The sequence below is a fragment of the Equus przewalskii genome, chromosome 4, assembly GCF_037783145.1.
Source record: "Equus przewalskii isolate Varuska chromosome 4, EquPr2, whole genome shotgun sequence".
NCBI classification, from domain to species: domain Eukaryota; kingdom Metazoa; phylum Chordata; class Mammalia; order Perissodactyla; family Equidae; genus Equus; species Equus przewalskii.
Window position 1 is genome coordinate 96,868,345 of NC_091834.1, and position 18,774 is coordinate 96,887,118.

Genomic DNA, 18,774 nt, shown 5'->3' on the forward strand with positions numbered 1-18,774 from the left:
TTCCAGTATAAAAGTATTCAAAATTGATAAAGAAGCAAAAAGAAATTCTTTTGTCAATCTTTCCCTTCTTTTTTAAAGATTGGCACCTGAGCTAACAATTGTTGCCAAGCTTTTTTTTTTTTTCTGCTTTTACTCCCCAAATCCCCCCAGTACATAGCTGTATATTTTAGTCATGGGTCCTTCTAGTTGTGGCTTGTGGGATGTCTCCTCAGCATGGCTTGATGAGCGGCACTATGTCCATGTCCTGGATTCAAACCAGCGAAACACTGGGCCTCGGAAGCGGAGCTCGCAAACTCAAAACAGTCGGCCCCAGGGCCACCCCTGTCTTTCCCTTTTCACCAAGAAGGAAAATCTTTCCCAGAAGCACTCCCTCTAATCACATTTCTTCTTGTATTCCATTGACCAAAATGGGGCCAAATGGCCATCTATAAAGCAGTCACTGATAAAGAGGATGAAATTGATAGTTTGGTTTAGATTTATCCTTGTTTAATCCTCTCTGGCACCAGATGAGGTCTACTTTCTCTGATAACTCTACTACCTAGTACCTGAAGAGATGAGTACTAGGTCAGCAAGGAAGGGGGTAAGGGCCAGAGGGCAGACAACTAGCAGTACCCGCTAAATGGTTTAAGTTCTGAAGCAAGCCTTCTGAATCCTGAGAAGCAGGAAATTGAAGTGTGCTAAGTATTCCATACTTTGGTTTTAGGGATCCAATGGATACTTTCTCCAGATAAGACATAATGTTTTAAAAACCTAATGGCTACAATCTCTAAATATAAAGGAAAATTATTCTTGTGTCAAGAAGATTGTCTTAAGAAATTTATCTTGTAGCTAAAAATTATGAAGTAGAATGAGTATTTTAGTTGTATAGTGGGTACTTTCACTTCTGCTACAATAAAAAACATATATGCTTAAAAATAGCATGAGGAGTATGAACCAATTTTTATAAAAAAATATTTATCATTGTCTATTTATCCTTCTCTTCTTATATTTCTCTAAGGGCACAGAGATATGTGGGATTTCATTAACAAAATGTGTGGGTGGTGTGGCTGTATATTTCTGAATTGCTTAACTTGCTTTTATATTGGGAAAATATTCTTTTTACATGCAAAATAAATATAAAAATACTTTCCTAAAATATCATGGGATTACATTTTCATTAAATTATTCATCAGTCTGTCTTATTTGTCTTGGATCTGTATATATTCATGGAGAAATCATTGGCATATTAAGCTACTAATCCTAACGGTTATTTCAATGTACTGTGATTTGGAATAAGTTTAGATTTTTCCTTTGTACTTTTCAGAATTCCTTTTAATTTTACGTATGGAGCTTATGTCTTTTTACAACGAATATTCCATTTTTTTCCTTAAACATGGTGGGAGAGGGAGGATGGTAAACAGAGGTAGGGACTTTTAAGAAAAAGGTCACACGAGTGCATCTCTTCTGTTTACCAGTAAATGTGAGCAAGGGGAATGCAGACTTGATTCTCTTGATCAATTGTGTCCCTCAGCACCTATACCCTAAACTGCGCCTGCCACATTCCAGGTCTATGGTAAACATTCGATTAAGGAAGATAGTGGTGGTCAGTACCCAGTCGTCAAGCCCTGAGCAAAATTCAATGGAGTGTTGTGATCCCAGTAATCAGCCCAATCAAGGGGAGGCAATTGCTGGAGAAGTCTACTGCTGTAAGAGAGAAAAGCATCCCCACGTGAAGCCCATTCACTCCCAGCACAGCAGCGGTAGCAAGGAGTTTGAAAAGAAAACTCTTTATTAGGCCAATATATTCTTCACCTGACTTTCTAAGCAGGAAGTGGGTATCAATTAAGTACTTACAGCTACAAGGAAGAAAGGTGATGTCACTAATTGCCTGTTTTACCCTCTGCTTGGACCCTTGTGCCCATTGCTATTGCTTTCTACACATGTCAGTGCTCCCCAGCCACTTCAGACAATATGTCCATCCCTCAGGAGATTTCCCTTCTCGTTCTGTTTGCACTGGCTATTTCCTAGCAATTCCATCTGCCTTTGTCCTGTGTTGGACCCCTTAGTTCATTAATCTCACATCTTCCTCTTTCTTGGTTTACTCCCTTGTTTTGATGAAGCACACCCAAAAACAGCTTATTTGGTTAAAAACATGTACCATGACAGAAGTTATGGTGAAAACAGTCATCAATACTTCTAATTTTTCATCATGGCATATATTATTTTATTTTTTTCAAATGCCCTGATGATATTCTATGTGCCAAGTGGACCTAAAAAAAAAATTACAGGACTCCAGCCCTCTGAAGGAGGAATTATTGTCACAGAGAAGGCATAATATTAAAATGATATTTAAGTGTAGCTCTAGGTGCTGTATTGCGACCTGCAAACACTGTTATCTCTAAACTGAACTTAATTTAATAAAGGTCCATCAGGAACGATGGAGCCAAGCCTGTTTTGTAATGTTTATTCTTACTACAAAATAAAATATTAATCAATGTAAATATTAATACCACTCATAAGAAGTTTAATACTTTCTATAGTAAATATTTTTGCTCCATCGAGTTCAAAGATTAAAAGCAAAAAAAAAGGAGACAAAGCATGGAACCTCTTTGATCTACCATAGGCTGTGTTAAATGTCGCCCTACTGTCATCACCAAAAGAAATAACAGTGGTAATTATGCATATCTGAATGAACATGTGCTAAATTTTTATCCTTAGGTCTGAGTGTTGGTAAGTAAAATATGTTTTCTGGAATAATCTTGCTTTGTTTATAAAATTATAGGAAAGATGAACAATAAAAAATACTAAACACAATACATTGTTGAAGCACAGCCTTGAAGGATGCTATAATAAGTGCTCTTTGTCTACCAGAGTACGTTAATTTGGTTGGGATAGTTGAGGATGGCTCCATGACTGTTTTAAAGGATTGGGTTTATGTTTCAAGTCCAATGCGTAATACAAGCAGAAAATTAACTTGAAGTAAGGACTAAGAATTTCAAGATCAAGAGTCCTGGGGAGTAGGAGTTGAATGAAGTAGGGAGCATGTGTTGGAGAATAAGGAGCTAAGTGGAGTGAGGTTCTATTGGACATACAGGCTATTTTAAGAAAAGAGATAATCGAATTTTGCCTCCTCTTAAATATTCTTTTTCTACTCTCCAATAGATTAAGTGTATTCCTTCTACTTTGAAGCTCTCCTTCCACCACAGTTGAAGAACTAAGACTCTCTAGAGAGCTAGATTACGATAGACACTTAGGAATTTAGACCTGGAAGGACTTGACAATCATCAAATGTTATCGCCTGGGGCAAGACAGAGCGTGTGAGAGAGACAGAGAGGTATATTTTAACTATAGGTCTTCACTCAGACTGCAGAAATAAAAATATGGCTCAGAAATCTGGAGATGTTGGAAGTGGAGGGCAAAATAAGAAAATTAAAGGAGAGGTATGTCCCGACCCCCAAGTCAAAAATGTTTGTAAGTGAGAAATGTGCAAGGATTATTTGGCAATAGCATTGTCTCATTGGGAGATCACCTATTTATCTGAGATGATGTCTTAACTGGGTCTATGGGGCACTTCCTATGAGAGATTCAGAAATGACAGCCTCTCCTCTGCAGACAAACAGGAGGAACTAGAGAGTGGAGCAATTTTAAGACTGATAAAATACGTATGAGAGAAATCAGTTTATGACACAATCTTGAATTTTTTAATTTTTTTCTGTGCCAGGGTCTTGCATAGATTAGAGACATTCTGGCTTCACCCAATCCCAAGCAAACAAAAACAAATGCCAGACAAACCCAAAAATGCCCACGGGAGACTGAAAGAAGAAAATGAATTGACATGGGAAATGCATTCATTGGTTAACTACAAAGCCTCTGAGCCTCTAGAACCCTCCGTCTGCGCCTCACTCATCATCCTCACAAGGCAGTTTGTTGGCTCTATCATGACTGTGTCAGAGCAGAGGAGTCAGCTAACCATCCATGTAGGAGATCAACTGGCTCAGGGTCTACAAGGAACTTCAGGGGCCTTGAGGCCCAGGTGCCTCTTCTTAGAAACAGAAGATGCTGAAGGCAGAGGAGAGTGGCTTCCTTACCCTGAGACTGATCTTCCTTCCCTGCTGCTAAGCTCCTGCCCCACAGATTCTCGGAAATATTGTCTAACCAAACAGGGCCCATTTCTCACTTGTCCAGGAAACAGATGGCCTTGTCTTATAGGGAAACTCAGCGTCTCTTTTGTTCCTTAGTTTAGCAGAGGAATATTACGATTCCTTAACATGTTTCCAAATGATTATTAGATCCAGAAGAAACCCTCTAATGATGGTTTTCAAATCCCTCAAAATCTATTTTTAGGTACATATTAGGTGCCTTATGTGAGTTAACTGATTTAATTCTTTCAGCTGTCATATGAAGTAAGGTTTAGTATTCACCTTATTTTGCAGATGGAAGAATTGAGGAACAGAGAGGCACAGATTGGTGACAAAGCTAGTACGCAGCAAGCCAGGATTAGAACCCAGGCAATTGGGCTCAGAATCAACGTTTGCTTGTTTGTTTCTTAAACTGTGCTACTCATTAGGATGAAGCTGAGTGTCAAAGTAACTGTTGGAAACGGTAAGTAATTTCTGAGTTAGTGTGAGAATGGGTCAACTCTGTGCCGCCCCAGATCTGCATCTTTGACAGCCCAGGGCTCTCACTCTCAGAGTGATAAATAGAAACCTTTACTTTGGGTCAGTGTAAATATCCTGAATATGGCCCCCTTTCCTTTCACAAGAGTCACACTTTCTCTCACATTGGGATATTTGGAATGGCAGAACAGCCATTTGAGTTTTGAAACCTACAATTTCTTCTTCAATCGAGGAATGAGGTTACTTTAAAGGATTCCTCCATTTCCTAAATTCCTTTTTAAACTTAATTTTAAAAATCAGCATATAGAAACATTGATAGAAATGAAAGTAAAATGTCTGTATTTTATTTAAACTCACAATTAATTTTTTAAAAAGCAAGAGAAATGCTAAAGAGCTTACTGTACCATGATTTTGTTGACTCCTAATCCCAACAATTTGGCATTTTTCTTGAATTTTTTGATACCTTTAGTACTATTAATAACAGCTAACATTTACTTGACTCTGAATATACACCAGTTTAAGGGTATTTCTTCTTCATGCTATCACTTTCATTCCTAATATAACTCTATTTCGTTGTATTTATTCTTCGCATCAGCCCTTTACATATTGGTTGTCACCACTTCAGAGACGAAAACAACGAGGCTTAGAATAAGTGACTCAAGTTCATACGGTTCACCTTGCAGAAGTGAGGTTGGACTCATGGTCTAATCAGTCCCGGTAACCATGCTGCCCTCATTGTTATTCAGTATCTTGTGTTCTTCAGTCCCTGATCATCCTCATGCTATGGAAGAACAGAGAAATGTCTCCATGAAACTTTTCTCCTTATCCTGGGCACGGAAGATATTTTTTTAATATGTAGCTAGAGTGGACATTTAAAGAAATCTTCGTTTCAGGTATGTGTCGCTTTATTGTATCTGCCTCAGGCGTTTTCTCAGAGGAAAAAAAATCTGCCTTCTTGAACTGTAAAATTCAAAATGCAAAACCATGCCAATATTTACAAGGAAAAAAATTGCTTTCCCTTATATTATATTTCTATTTTCCTTGTCCTCACAAATGAGTTGATCAACAACTAGTGTGTGTAGACAGTCACCACTCTAGAGCTGTCTCCTCATGACCTTCCTACAACACTGTAAAAAGTGCAGTTGACATCCAGTATTACAATGGTTTGTCTGTAGTTCACTTTTGATGAAATGAGTCGGTTCACTAAGAATTCTATGTACTTTCTTATTTATTCCTGCCATTTGGAAATTTTTTTCTAGACTATTAGTTTCAATCAGAAGTGTCTTACCAAAAAAATTATATGTAAAACTCTATAATTCTAGATTCTTTTAATTATGAAATTTGAATATTCACAGGATCCAAATCATTTGGGAAAAGGATGCTAACAGCACGCATATTTGATAGCTGAAGCATTTGTGTGTCCACTCTCCTGGATCACTGGCTGGGTGCAGGAGGAACACACGTGGAGGTCCCAGATGAGCCCACTGGACTTTTCCTTTGCTGCTCTCCCAGGATTCCATCTCAGGCCCAGACAGGCTGCCCGGGCCCTGTGCTCAGCCTGCCTGCCCTTCCTCTCCAAGCTCTCGCCCACACTGCACCTCTGCAGGTCTCCCCTGACTCATGCAAACATGATCTTTAGAAAGAAACTTACTCTTGCCAGCTTCCTGTGTCCTTATTTGCTCCAAAGACATGCAAATGGGACTTTTTCTGAAGTCATTATCTAACTTTCTGTCATTATTTCTGTTCCTTGCTTTCCATACGACAAAATGTGCTTATTCAAGAAGAGTCTTAAAAACTTACAAAACCTCCTTGCACCTGGAGCTCACAGGGATTAAGAGCTCTCTGCCATCCTATTCAGCTTGATTCAGTGGGATCTATTAACACATTTGGTGTGTCCACAATGGGCCATATTCCATTCTGTCACTACATTTGCATTGTTCAAAAAATTGGCCAATTTCCAATTCATATCTCTGAAAATTGGAAGTTTGGTATATATCCTTCAACTGTGCTCTGCTTGCATGAAATTAAAATACATCAATTAATGAGTCAAAGTATAGCTACCCACTCAGATAAAATCAATTCAATAATATTGGAGTGACTTTGTAAGATATTTTACCCACCCTAATTTGCTGCTATTTCTTCAGCACTCCAGTGAAGTGTCCGTTCAAAACTTAGGAATTTACTCGAAGAAGGCCACTCCTCCTTTTAATAAAACACCAAATCAACATAGGCACAGACTCATAAGTTCACATGAGAGCAGGCAATTGTCTCGCGAATTTGCAGTTTCATGGCACTCTGATCAAATGTGTCTCCCAGTGAGCACAGTGCAATCACAGGAATATAAATAAAGGGAAAGTTTGGTGTGAGTCATTCCAGCAGAGGCCTTCTGATTGTAAGAGGCAGGCTGATTGTAAGAGACTTCTTCTAAGAAGCTGATGGAAAGACTTCTGGACAAGATGACAGCTAAATTCCCTGACACTTCTGATTCTGTATTTACAGGCACTGATTTTATCGTTGTTTTCATGTCTTTCAGTTTTTGACTTGAAATTCCAAGAAGCCATGTTACAGATAAGGAAATTAAAAGGCCATTGAAATGTGCTTCTCTGAACGACAAAGGTCACTTCCTTTGACCTGTGCAACATCAGAACTGTGCTCTGCTTATATTCTCCCTCACATTTTGGTGGATGTGGCCATAATTTTCAACCTGATTTAAATCTGTTTCTACTTTTAGTCAATACAAGATCTTGATCTTTTTCTCTATCAGGACAATTCAGAAAAAAAAGCTCCATAAAGAAAAACGGAATTGAGGTTTTCAATATCCCTTTTCCTGTCAAAGGTTAACTTTGATCAAAATGCAGTGACTTATTTCCCCAATTTTAAGCCCTTAAAATCTGTTCAGATTTGAGATCCCTATTAAAATTTGATGAGGATTACTCTCAGTAAGAGCAGGAATAATGAGCAACTTCAGTTGTATATTATACGCAGATTATTCCAAAATGGAAATATCTTGTTTTGTCTCCTGATAATGAGGAAATTTTATTTAAAAACAAATAAAGCAAACAATTTACACAAAGTTAGGTCTCTACATAATCACACTCTGTAGAGATAGTGTAGACAGATTTATTTTTAACTTACAGAATTTTCCTCCATATTTGTAAGTAAGCACAAGAGACATATGTATATAAACAGGTTCATATGTTAAAATATAAGGTGGATCTTATTATAGACATATGCTTTGACTTTATCTGGATAGTTTTTCCTTTCACTATAAGATCTTTATTTTCATTTTTAATGGCTGCATGGTATTCTGTGTTACAAGCGTAGCCAAATATTTTAATTCATCTGAAATTTATGAACTTCTATGTCAATTCCAATTCTTAAAAATATAAACAGGCGTAAAATGAATATGCACAATCTCTTGGTTCCTATGGTGTGGGGACATTGGATTTTTTCTATTTCTAGAACTCACCACATCCTTCCTGCCCAGGGACTGGCCTTTACTGTTCCTTGTGCAAGGAGCAGTCTACTTGGTTGCAGTCAGGGTGGACTCTCCTTCATCGTTTAGATTCCACCCATGTGTCTCCTCTTTGAAGAGACCTTTCCTGACAATCCCATCTATAGGAGCTCTTTCAAACCGGGTCGCTGTCTATCATTTACCCTGTTTATTTCCGTCACAGAACTTTTCACTCTCAACAAATGTTTTCTTAATTTGTTTACTCCTGGTATTTTAGGGGTGGTAATTAACCGTGACCTCTCCTTGCTCCAGGTCTGAGAAAATGGAGAAATAGACACAGGAATCAGGTAGCAATTTTTAAAATATGTTTTATTAGTGATGTTTATTGGAAAACATAGTTTATATCTTTAATAAAATTTCTCTCTAAATTACAGTCACAGCCATTAGATCACCCCCACCCCCAAAGGGGACAGAACATGCTCCCACAGTCTGTAACCGGAAGGCTAGAAATGTTTCTGACCAAACAGGAGAGCAGAGAAGGGCCATCCTCAGTGCCTTTTTCCTGTTTCACAAATCATGTCAACTAGAGGACAGAGAGGGCAGGTGAATCCCAAAGTGCTTCATCCGGGGTAGAGAGGTTCCTCCCCTCCATGGAAATGTGAGGGATGGATGACAGATAGATCACCTACTTGCTCAGAATATGTCTCCCCTTCAGAATATCTCCCTGATCCACTGCTGTGCCTCCAGAGCTTCCAACAGAGGCTGGAACATGATGCACTCAAGGAATATGTGTTCAGTTATCGTTGAAATGTAAATTTAAACTGTATGAAATTATTTACATTCAAAATTAGCAAAGGTTAAAACTGATAATTTGTAGTATTGGTGACCCTGTGGGAAAGAGGCATGATTCTCACACAGCATCAGAGGCAGGAATTGTGCAAATTTTCTACCCCCAAGCTGGCAATAGATGTTGAAAGTCTTGAAATGTCTATATCTAGTAAGAACAAACCAACTGATGCTCCTGTGGGCTGCTCAGAGTCCATCAGAACAGTAGGAGGCAGTTACCACGCTTGGTAGCAGGTGATGAGAAAGGAATCTTCTGTGGATTGGACGACAATGGGAATTTATCATGACGACAAACAATTCTGTCACACCACAAAGCAAGATAAGCTCTGCGATTTCTCTCTATATTAAGAGATAAAAGGGAAAAAACAAAACATCCAAACAAAATTACAACTATAATACATCTGTCATTTCTAACTTCACCCACGGTAATGTGAATTCACTTTCCCCTTTTGAGTTTCACACTTAAAAAGGCTGCAGAAATGTCATGTTTAACTGAATTTAAGATTTGTACATGTGCTCATTGCATGTAGTCAAAATGTTGTCAAAACACTGAAGATGAAACAGACGTACCAGAAGATGCATCTAGGGACTGTTAGCTGCTGAAAAGGAGGGGCATACAAAGTTTGAAAGACAATAGAAAACTGAGAAGTTATTTAGAAAGATTTGAAATCTGAAATAAGTGGTAGAAAAGCATATGAGAAGGTAAATAGGTAAATGAGCAACATATAAAGAAGAGAGGACGCTAATCACTTCATACTTTGGACCAAGAAGACAAGAAAGCCGAGAATATGATACTCCCTCCTATTGCAGATGTTGTCTCAGAATCTTCTCTCCCCCAACTACATTAGTAATCAGGACTCATCGAAGGGAAGCTAGAATACTTGAATTCTCTGAAACAACATATGGGCACGTGAGTAGATCCTATTCAGTAGAGTAAATAATACTTGATCCTATGATCTTGTATTTTATTTTCTATAACAAATTATATATGCTATTATCCCACTGATAAAGGAATTTTTATCTAAGTTGTATGAGCATACCGATTTAATTTCTAAAACATATCTAAAAATAAATTATAGAAAATCCATCCGAAGTAATGCATTTCTAAACACTCTGTAACATTCAGCAAATATTTTGTGTCTTGACCGGCCTACAGCTCTGATCTTCCTGTCGTGGACGTGGGCTTGTCTGTCTCTGCCACAGGAGCATGGCAGGCAACCAGACATGGATCACAGAAGTCACTCTGCTGGGATTCCAGGTGGACCCAGCACTGGAGTTAGTCGTCTTTGGATATTTTCTCTCTCTTCTGTACCCTCACCATTCTGGGGAATGGGGTCATCCTGGGGCTTACCTGTTTAGATTCTAGACTTCACAGCAATTGTAGTTGCCAGAAGCAGGGATGATCCCTAAGCAAGAAACTGTAGCTCTACTTTTAGACTTTGAGGCCAGAATTCCGAAAGGCTGCTGGGATGCAGGTGTTTTCACTCCATCTGGCAAAACTGGGGTTGACAGTGAATGCAGCTATATTGCCTATTGGTTGAGGAGGCCCACCAGTTCAACGCCTATGTTGTCAGACCCTACATGTCAGAGAATGGACTGAGGGACACTTGCTAAACTGGTATTGCTCTCAGCAATCTGTCACAGCACAGTGGCAGAAATGAATGTCCCTTCCAAAGAGGGAAACTGGGTTCAAATCAATGATAAGTGGAGAAAAGAAGAAATAGTAGCTGAGAGTGAACAAATGAATAAATAATTGAGTTATACAATAAGGGAAATGTGATATTACATTGGTGCCTCAAGAGAGGCTCACAGCTAGAGAATGATATTGTAGCTTAACGAAATTATGCCAGATGCACAAAATGGTGAAGTCATATGTTTGCCAAAACCAACCCCACTTTTGGAACCTGACAAGGTCAAATGGAAGCATGCAATCCCGAGTGGCAATGCACTGGGAAATATTTTGGTCATATGATGTGATGATAAACTGGACCAAATGTAGCAGTAACATTTGTCTCATTTTTCAGGTTGCCTCTACTACAAAAGATCTCATTTGGGAAGAAATTTCCAGGAACCCTTCTCCACATGGCCATCAGACCATGTGTTGTACAATTCTCAGCTGACTGATCACTGTGTAAATGTCAACCTTGATGATCAAATGCTTAGAAAGGTCCCTGGTTATAATGGACAAAATATATCAGCTACATTCCTAGCATGCCATAGTGTGCTGTGCACAAGTACATCTCACATTTGTTTTTGCGGGAAGAAAGCTATTAAACAGAGAAGGAGAAAACAGATTTCTGATTGGAATAAACTGTAGACTTCACATGGTGGGTATGAATTCCCTCAGAAATGGCCCTACCCTCACAAAAGAAAGGTTCTAGAAGAAGGCCTTATGGCATACTCAAACTAAATTACATCTAGGTGGGACTACCACTTATCTAACCCTAGTAGGAGGGACCCAGTATTGTGGGGTAACAAAACATACATCAAAACTGTGCTCACCCTGTTAGTACACAATGGCAATAAGAAGTAAAATGGATTACCCCACAAAACAAAATATGGCTTTAGGAGAGAGATGACTTTAGCACAAATCAAAACAAATAGTGGCTATCTAGGCATCATTAGACAACCTGAATTCACTTTTTATAAGGAATGACAGTCAGTCAGAAAAGATTTGTTAACTAGAAAGAGCAGCTTAGAGGGAATTCTCGTCAAGGAGGAAGGGAAAGGATGGGAGCCTGCCTGGAAATATGATGAGACTTCAGTGACATGGGTCAGGCCGATTCAACAAATGATACTGTATACTACTGGGGCAGGTCCTGACCCAACAGAACCTCCTGACTATTTTGATATACATGGCCGCTAAAGTCACCACAGGGCAATGGCCTTCCATTCTAGCTGCTGAGGCCCAAGGGTTGCACTCCTGAGGTGCTTATAGACAAGAGAATTTATTCCAGTTTTCTGGGGGCACTTGTAATTTTCACTGATGTACTATTTCTCTCCCCAAGACTAGATCAGAAGAGGCTATAATCTGTGGTGCAGTTAGGAGGAAATGAACTATTCTGAATAACACCATGTCCTCTCCATGAAGGGGCAGGGTGGAAGTGGGCCCCACTGTATAACAACACAGGATACATTCCAGTTTCAGTCCAAGCCTTTAAACTGAGATAGGGTAACTAAATTTGTCCCCAACTGACTTGGAACCCACAAAGTAGTGAATTATGGCTAATTGTAATGACATCTGTCCATAATAATAGCCCGGTAATGGGCAAGAGTCTAATCTGTTGGAAAGACTTAGCAAATACCTCTGTAATTCTTACTGACTTGTTCTGTAATAAAACTGAATTGAAATGACAATTCTGCGATATGATGTTACATTCCCATTGTTGTTAACATTCAACCACCTTATGTAAATAAGTCATGTGATCACACTGGCATTGATGATCAAATGTGTTGGAAGAAGGAGTTGAAGCCTCCTCAGAATGTAACCCCAATGGGAAATGGCTGGCCTGAGAAGAACTTGATTTAGATGAATCATCAGCTCATTTCAATGCTAAACAGTTCTGTACAAGATTAATGCAAGGTACAAATAACACAAATCAAAGGAGAACAAGTAATCAAATTAGTACAAATATATGAAAATGTGTGTCATGGCTCTATAGGATGTAGCTGTGTCTTCGAGTCTATCCCTACCTTACACTGGCTCTCCAAGTGGTAGGCATATTCAAGCTATTGGTGTATCTATTACACTGAATAAACTACTTCTGTATCTATTATATAAATGCTCTTCTAAATGTAGAAGATCAGAAAAATATGATCATTTTGCTGTAGGAGAGCCTAGGTCAGGGGCCAGGTGGGTGGACTGTGCAAGAAAGGGTCACTCAGTTAAATTCATATAAATTGGGAATTAAAAGAAACTTTAAAGTATCCTAATCTGATAACCTAGAGTAAGACACAGAAATGGAAATTGTTCCCTTGTGAGTTAGGATTCAAAATTATTTTGATTATTTTAGGCAGGAGTTCTGGAGGCAAATACAGCTGAGAACAAAGATAGCAGAGACAAGATGGCATCTTTCTGAGGAATATTATAGGATCTAAAAAAAGAAAACACTGCTCAGCAGTTAAGAGAAAAGACTCTGTGGGGTGGGCAGAATTCTAAAGTTGCCTGCTAAGATCCCTGTCCCCTCACTATTTAATCAAGCACTAATCTGGGTCCTGCTGTGAAGGATTTTGGCAAATCAATTGATCTAAAATGTGGAAGTTATCTTGGGGGCCTGACCCGATCAGGAGAGCCTCCTGAAAGCAGGCGTTGTTCTCCATCTAGTAGCGGAGGAGGAAGCCAGGGAGCTTTAAAGTGGGAAGGACTCAACACACCTGCTGATTTGAAGGTGGAGGGGCCGAGTGCAAGGACCTCAGAGGAGGATGCAGACCCAGCCAAGACCTTGCTTTCAGCCTGTGAGACCTGTGCAGAGAAGCCTGCTGACCTGTGTCAGGACTTCTGACCAAGGAAATTGTGAGGGAGTAGATGCGAGCTGTTTTCAGCCGATGGGTTTGTGGTAATTTGTTGCAGCAGCAATAGAAAACGACAACCAGTTTGGTATAAGGTAAACTTCATGTTCCCAGCTCTGGCCCTTGCTACCTTGCTAATCTATCATTTATGCAATGGTGCTCTAACTTTGCATTACTTTTAAACTCGAAAAATTACTGAGGATACAAACACATTTTATCTATGTGGTTGTATCTCTTCATATGTATCATATTAGAAATTAAAACTGAGAATTTATTAAACATTTACTTTTAATTAATTTAGAATCATTTCCATTACAATTTAATATAAACAATGTATTTTTAGGAAAAATATCTCTCATAAAACAAAAATTAGTAAAAAGAGAAGTTATGGTTTATATTTAAAAAAATTTTTAAAGGTTTGGCTTAAGCAAAGACAGCTGGATCTTATAACTTCTGCATTCTATGTATTGCTGTATGACATGTCCCATTGCCGCTAGAAAAGTACATGGTGCACTCATGAGAGAATGAGGATGAAAATGGCATAAAGTCTCTAAATATTATTGTCAAAATAGTTTTGATCCCATGGACTCTTTGAAAGGTTCTCAGAAATTCCCAGTGGTCCCTGGACCACCCTTAAAGAATGGACAACTTAGTATATTTAATCTTCAGTCTCCACATCCATAAAATGCTGATAATGTCTGGATCACTGTGTAGTCAATAGAAAGCATTTGGCACATTTTCTGAAATATAAGAAGGGCTCGATAATTGTCACTTATGATATCATCATCCTTCCTCATTTGTGTCTATCAACCCCTACTGCAGACAGAGATGCATCTTGCCTTGGGGGATCTGTTCCCTCTCAGGGTTGCCAGAACAGGCTCCATGGGAACCCACCTCTGAACCATCTAAAAGTCCCAGCCTCTCATGTACCTTCCTGGGGGCTGTAGAAACATGAATTCACAAAACTGTAACAATCGTAAGAGTTTGGGTACTGTAGTTTGTGATATCTGTCTCAGGTTTATAACCCTTGAGATGTTTGAAAGTTTGTGTAGAAACAGTGTGATGCCATCTCTGCCCTGCCTGTTCCCTAGAAGTTTTCCTCCAAGGACAATAGACACAAGCTCAGCTCTCAGAGAGAAGATGCAGACCTGTTTTTCCCCCTTAAGGAGAAGAGAAAAAGGTAGAATATCTTCTGATCCTTCTGGGAATTTGAATTCTCAATGGAACCTTAAGTGTGTTTTTAATCCATCTGATTCTCAAATAAAACCTCTGCTCCTGGGTTCTTGGAAAAACCTTCAGCAAGTCCTCCGCCTGTATCTGTGATTTAATCCCAAAGCTGCTGAGGGACTGAGATGCAACACTTATTTTAGAGGTACATTTCTCATCTCTGTGGGTTGATTCTCGCTCAAAGTAGATTGTTATGAGAACATCCAGTGCTAGCATCTCCTGATGCAGAAGAGATTAATTTATTCCAGGAGGTAGTTATCAGTATGGGTGGTTGATATAGGACAGGACAGCAGTGGAAACCACCGTGGCTATGTGAACAAGAATGACAATCTAGGGTGATCTTCCCTTTTGATTCATTGTGCATTGAAGGTAGATATAATAGGCACCTAGATGTCTCGCTCTCCAACCTTGGGGACCCTCTGCCTCCTGTGTTGTGGGTAGGAGGTCCTTGAACTCCTACAGCATCTCTCTCACCTTCACTTCCCATTGTAATTGGGTGTGATGGTAGAGCTACCACAATTGTCTCAGGGAGTAGGGACTCAGAGAATGAGAGGCTTTACATCCAGACATTGTCTCTGAAAAAGGGTCTGAAATAGCCTAGTTGATGGGAGGACATTATATATTACCTAGCCTAAATGAAGATATTGATGTCCAGGGAGATCTCTCTCAATGGAGAAGAAAATTCTATTAAGAGTTACAGTAAATATTTTCTTTGCTGATACTGTATAACATGTAAGTTTCCCATGTAATTATTTCTTCTTGGAACCATCCCAGCTCATAACCTTATTGTGATTATTATCTGACTTGAAATCACAGTATTTTATATAAATGTGTTTCCTATTACAAAATAGCATAGGATGTGTGACAACACTCCTGACAAGAGTTGGAAAAATGGAATAAAGCCCCATAGATCAGGAAACATTCTGGGTTACAGGACAGCCTAGGAAGAGAATTGCTCACATTGACCATGCAAACCTGAGACGCTATTGTTTTATTCACTCTATTGGGAAGGTGCAGTTTTAGTCATCACTATCATGATATATTCTTCTATATTTGAATACTGTATCTGCTTAAGAGTTTTAATCTACCTTCAATTTTATATTTTATGTTGTTTATTTTTTAACAGCAAAATGCTAATAATGGTAATAAACATAAAAATGAGTTTTCTTAATTCAGATACAAAAATAAGTAAACTAAAATGTTAATAAACAAATGTTCCTGCTGGGTAGTGACAGACTGTTGCCTTCAACAATATTATTATCCTTTATGCTTGGAGATTAAATGTGTTTCGGTCATAGCTTATCGTGTCCAACTGCGTCTAAGTAGAATTTTGCAAAACTGATGTTACTATCTCCCACTCTACACAATGTAGGATTATCCATTAACTATAGCAAAAATCCATGTCTCAAACTTAATGAACATTTACATAGAATCCTCCCAAATGCAATCATATTTATGGAAATGAAAGAATCTATGATTTTATCTCTTTCATTTTCCAGTCATAGAATTCTGACTGTGAACTCCTCTAATAAAGTAGAAACCATGTCTTGGTCAATAGAAACTGGAAAATTGAAGATGTTTAGTACACATATTTTTTGAACTAAAAATGACAGTAATCCATTTAACAAACATTCCCCGAGTGCCTATTTCTTCTAGAACTGTACTAGTTATTATGAGATATAAACACGTACAAGACATATTTCCCACCCACAAGACTTATTCTTTGGTGAAAGGGCATTCAGTTCTAGTAAATGATATTTGGTATAAACTCCTTATCTTCAATTTTATCTTAGGATTATGCAGATCTTCATAATGAAATTGACAACCAATAAACATAAAAGCAATGAAGGATGTATAACACTACATTTTGCAATAAAGACTACCAGTAACTGAGTATTTCCAGATAACCAACTGATGCTGAAAGTGGTTGAAAGATTTATGAGGGACAGAATATTTGTATATTAATTTTAAAGGATGCCCCAGAAATTACATTAGGAAAAAAATAATGTTTTTATAATGGAAATATTTGAGAGGCACCATCTTCACTAAGTGATCCAAGTGAACATCACCAATAATGGGACAAATTAACATCATGCCCCTGCTCATGGAATACACCGAGGAGGATACTTGTGTTTCCCTAAGAAGGTGAATAATCTGAATCAAAAATGAAGAATTTGGTACAATCCCAATGTGAGGAACATTCCACTAGAGAACTGCTCATACTCTTCAAAAATATCTATGTCATAAAAGACAAATGAAGACTGAGTAACTATTCCAGATGAAAGGAGACTAAAGATAGATGACATTAATTATATTATGTAACCTTGGATTTGGTCCCGGATGGGCAGCATTAGAGAGAGAATATTGTAGATTAAAGAATCATGTCAGTATTAAATTGTTTGATTTTGATAGTTCTATTGTGGTTAGGTTAGTGAATATCTTTGTTCTTGTTGGAAAAATGAGGAATTTAGGGGTAAATGGGTATCATCTACATTTTAATCTAAACTAGGTCCAATAAAACACATATGTAGAGAGAAAAAGACAATGATAAGGAAAATATAAAGGAATATTAAAATTTGTTGAATGTGGGTGAATGTATATGGAAGTTCGTTGCATAATTCTTGACCCCTTTCTGTAAGTAAATTTATTTCATAGTAAAAGTAAAAAAGAGGAACGTAACCAATTTGGGGAAACAGGGGAAGTAGGGACAAGGATATAACCTTTCTCTGAACTCATTTTGAGATAAACGACTCCAATTTTTGTTGATTCTCCAGCTCTGACCCTTTTATCACATTTCAGTGCTTGACAAACTGTCATTAGGGAATGGGAAGCAACCAGTCATGGGTCACAGAGTTCGTCTTGGTGGGATTCGAGCTCAGTACAGACGTGGAAGTCCTCCTTTTCTGGCTCTTCTCCCTGTTCTACATCTTCAGTCTGTTGGCAAATGGCGTGATCTTTGGACTCATCTGTCTGGACCCGAGTCTACACACCCCCATGTACTTCTTCCTTTCACACCTGGCCATCATTGATATCTCCTATGCTTCCAGTAATGTGCCCAAGATGTTGGCAAACTTAGTGAAACACAACAAAACCATCTCCTTTGTTCCTTGCATTATGCAGACATTTTTGTATTCGGGTTTTGCTGCTACAGAGTGCCTGCTTTTGGTAGTGATGTCCTATGATAGGTTTGTGGCGATCTGCCACCCCCTCCACTACACTGTCATCATGAACTGGAGAGTGTGTATAGTTCTGACTTTCACATCTTGGTCAGGTGGATTTATTCTGTCTTTGGTACAGGTGATTCTCCTTCTCAGGTTGCCCTTCTGTGGGCCCCAGGAAGTGAACCACCTCTTCTGTGAAATTCTGTCTGTCCTCAAGCTGGCCTGTGCTGACACCTGGATCAACCAAGTGGTTATCTTTGCTACCTGTGTGTTTATCTTAGTCGGGCCTCTCTGCTTAATGCTAGTCTCCTACATGCGCATCCTCTGGGCTGTCCTAAAGATCCAGTCAAAGGAAGGCCGAATAAAGGCCTTCTCCACCTGCCTCTCCCACCTCTGTGTGGTTGGACTCCTCTTTGGCATCGCCATGGTGGTTTATATGGTCCCAGACTCCAATCAACGAGAAGAGCAGGAGAAAATACTGTCCCTGTTTCACAGTCTGTTTAACCCCATGCTGAAGCCCCTCATCTACAGCCTGAGGAATGCTCAGGTGAAGGGTGCCTTGTATCAAGCACTGCAGAGGAAGAGGCCCACTTGAAGGGTAGAGAGAATGTTGTTTGATCAGGGATTTCCTTTTAAAATATGTGATTTGCTGAAGCAAATACTCAGAAAAATGTCCACATTAAAATTTTGATATAAACATGGTTTTGCCCAAATTCTAGATGAAAATAGGGCAAAGTTCCATGTAAAAGCCTATCTTCCAAACTTGAGAGACCACATTAGGAAATGAGACAGCTAAATTTTCATAATATCCTTTTTTTAAAGAAGTATTGAATTGACTTTAGTTTTTAAAGCCAGGAATATTAATGGAGAATAAAATTACAGGTAAGAAAATGACACCAATGCTTTTCTCTGCGTTATGTATTTAGATTATGTGACTTCTCACCTTGTGGTAGCTCGAAACAGTACAGTAAAATCAATACCA

General features: G+C 38.7%; 1 protein-coding gene across 1 annotated transcript; it reads left to right on the plus strand.

Moving 5' to 3' along the window:
- Positions 1-10,102: 10,102 nt before the first annotated feature.
- On the plus strand, positions 10,103-18,387 carry LOC103552553 (olfactory receptor 2A2-like). The gene is made up of 2 exons (XM_008522624.2): positions 10,103-10,170; positions 17,511-18,387. The coding sequence occupies exons 1-2, from the start codon at positions 10,103-10,105 to the stop codon at positions 18,385-18,387; spliced, it is 945 nt and encodes a 314-aa protein (XP_008520846.2).
- Positions 18,388-18,774: the final 387 nt, after the last annotated feature.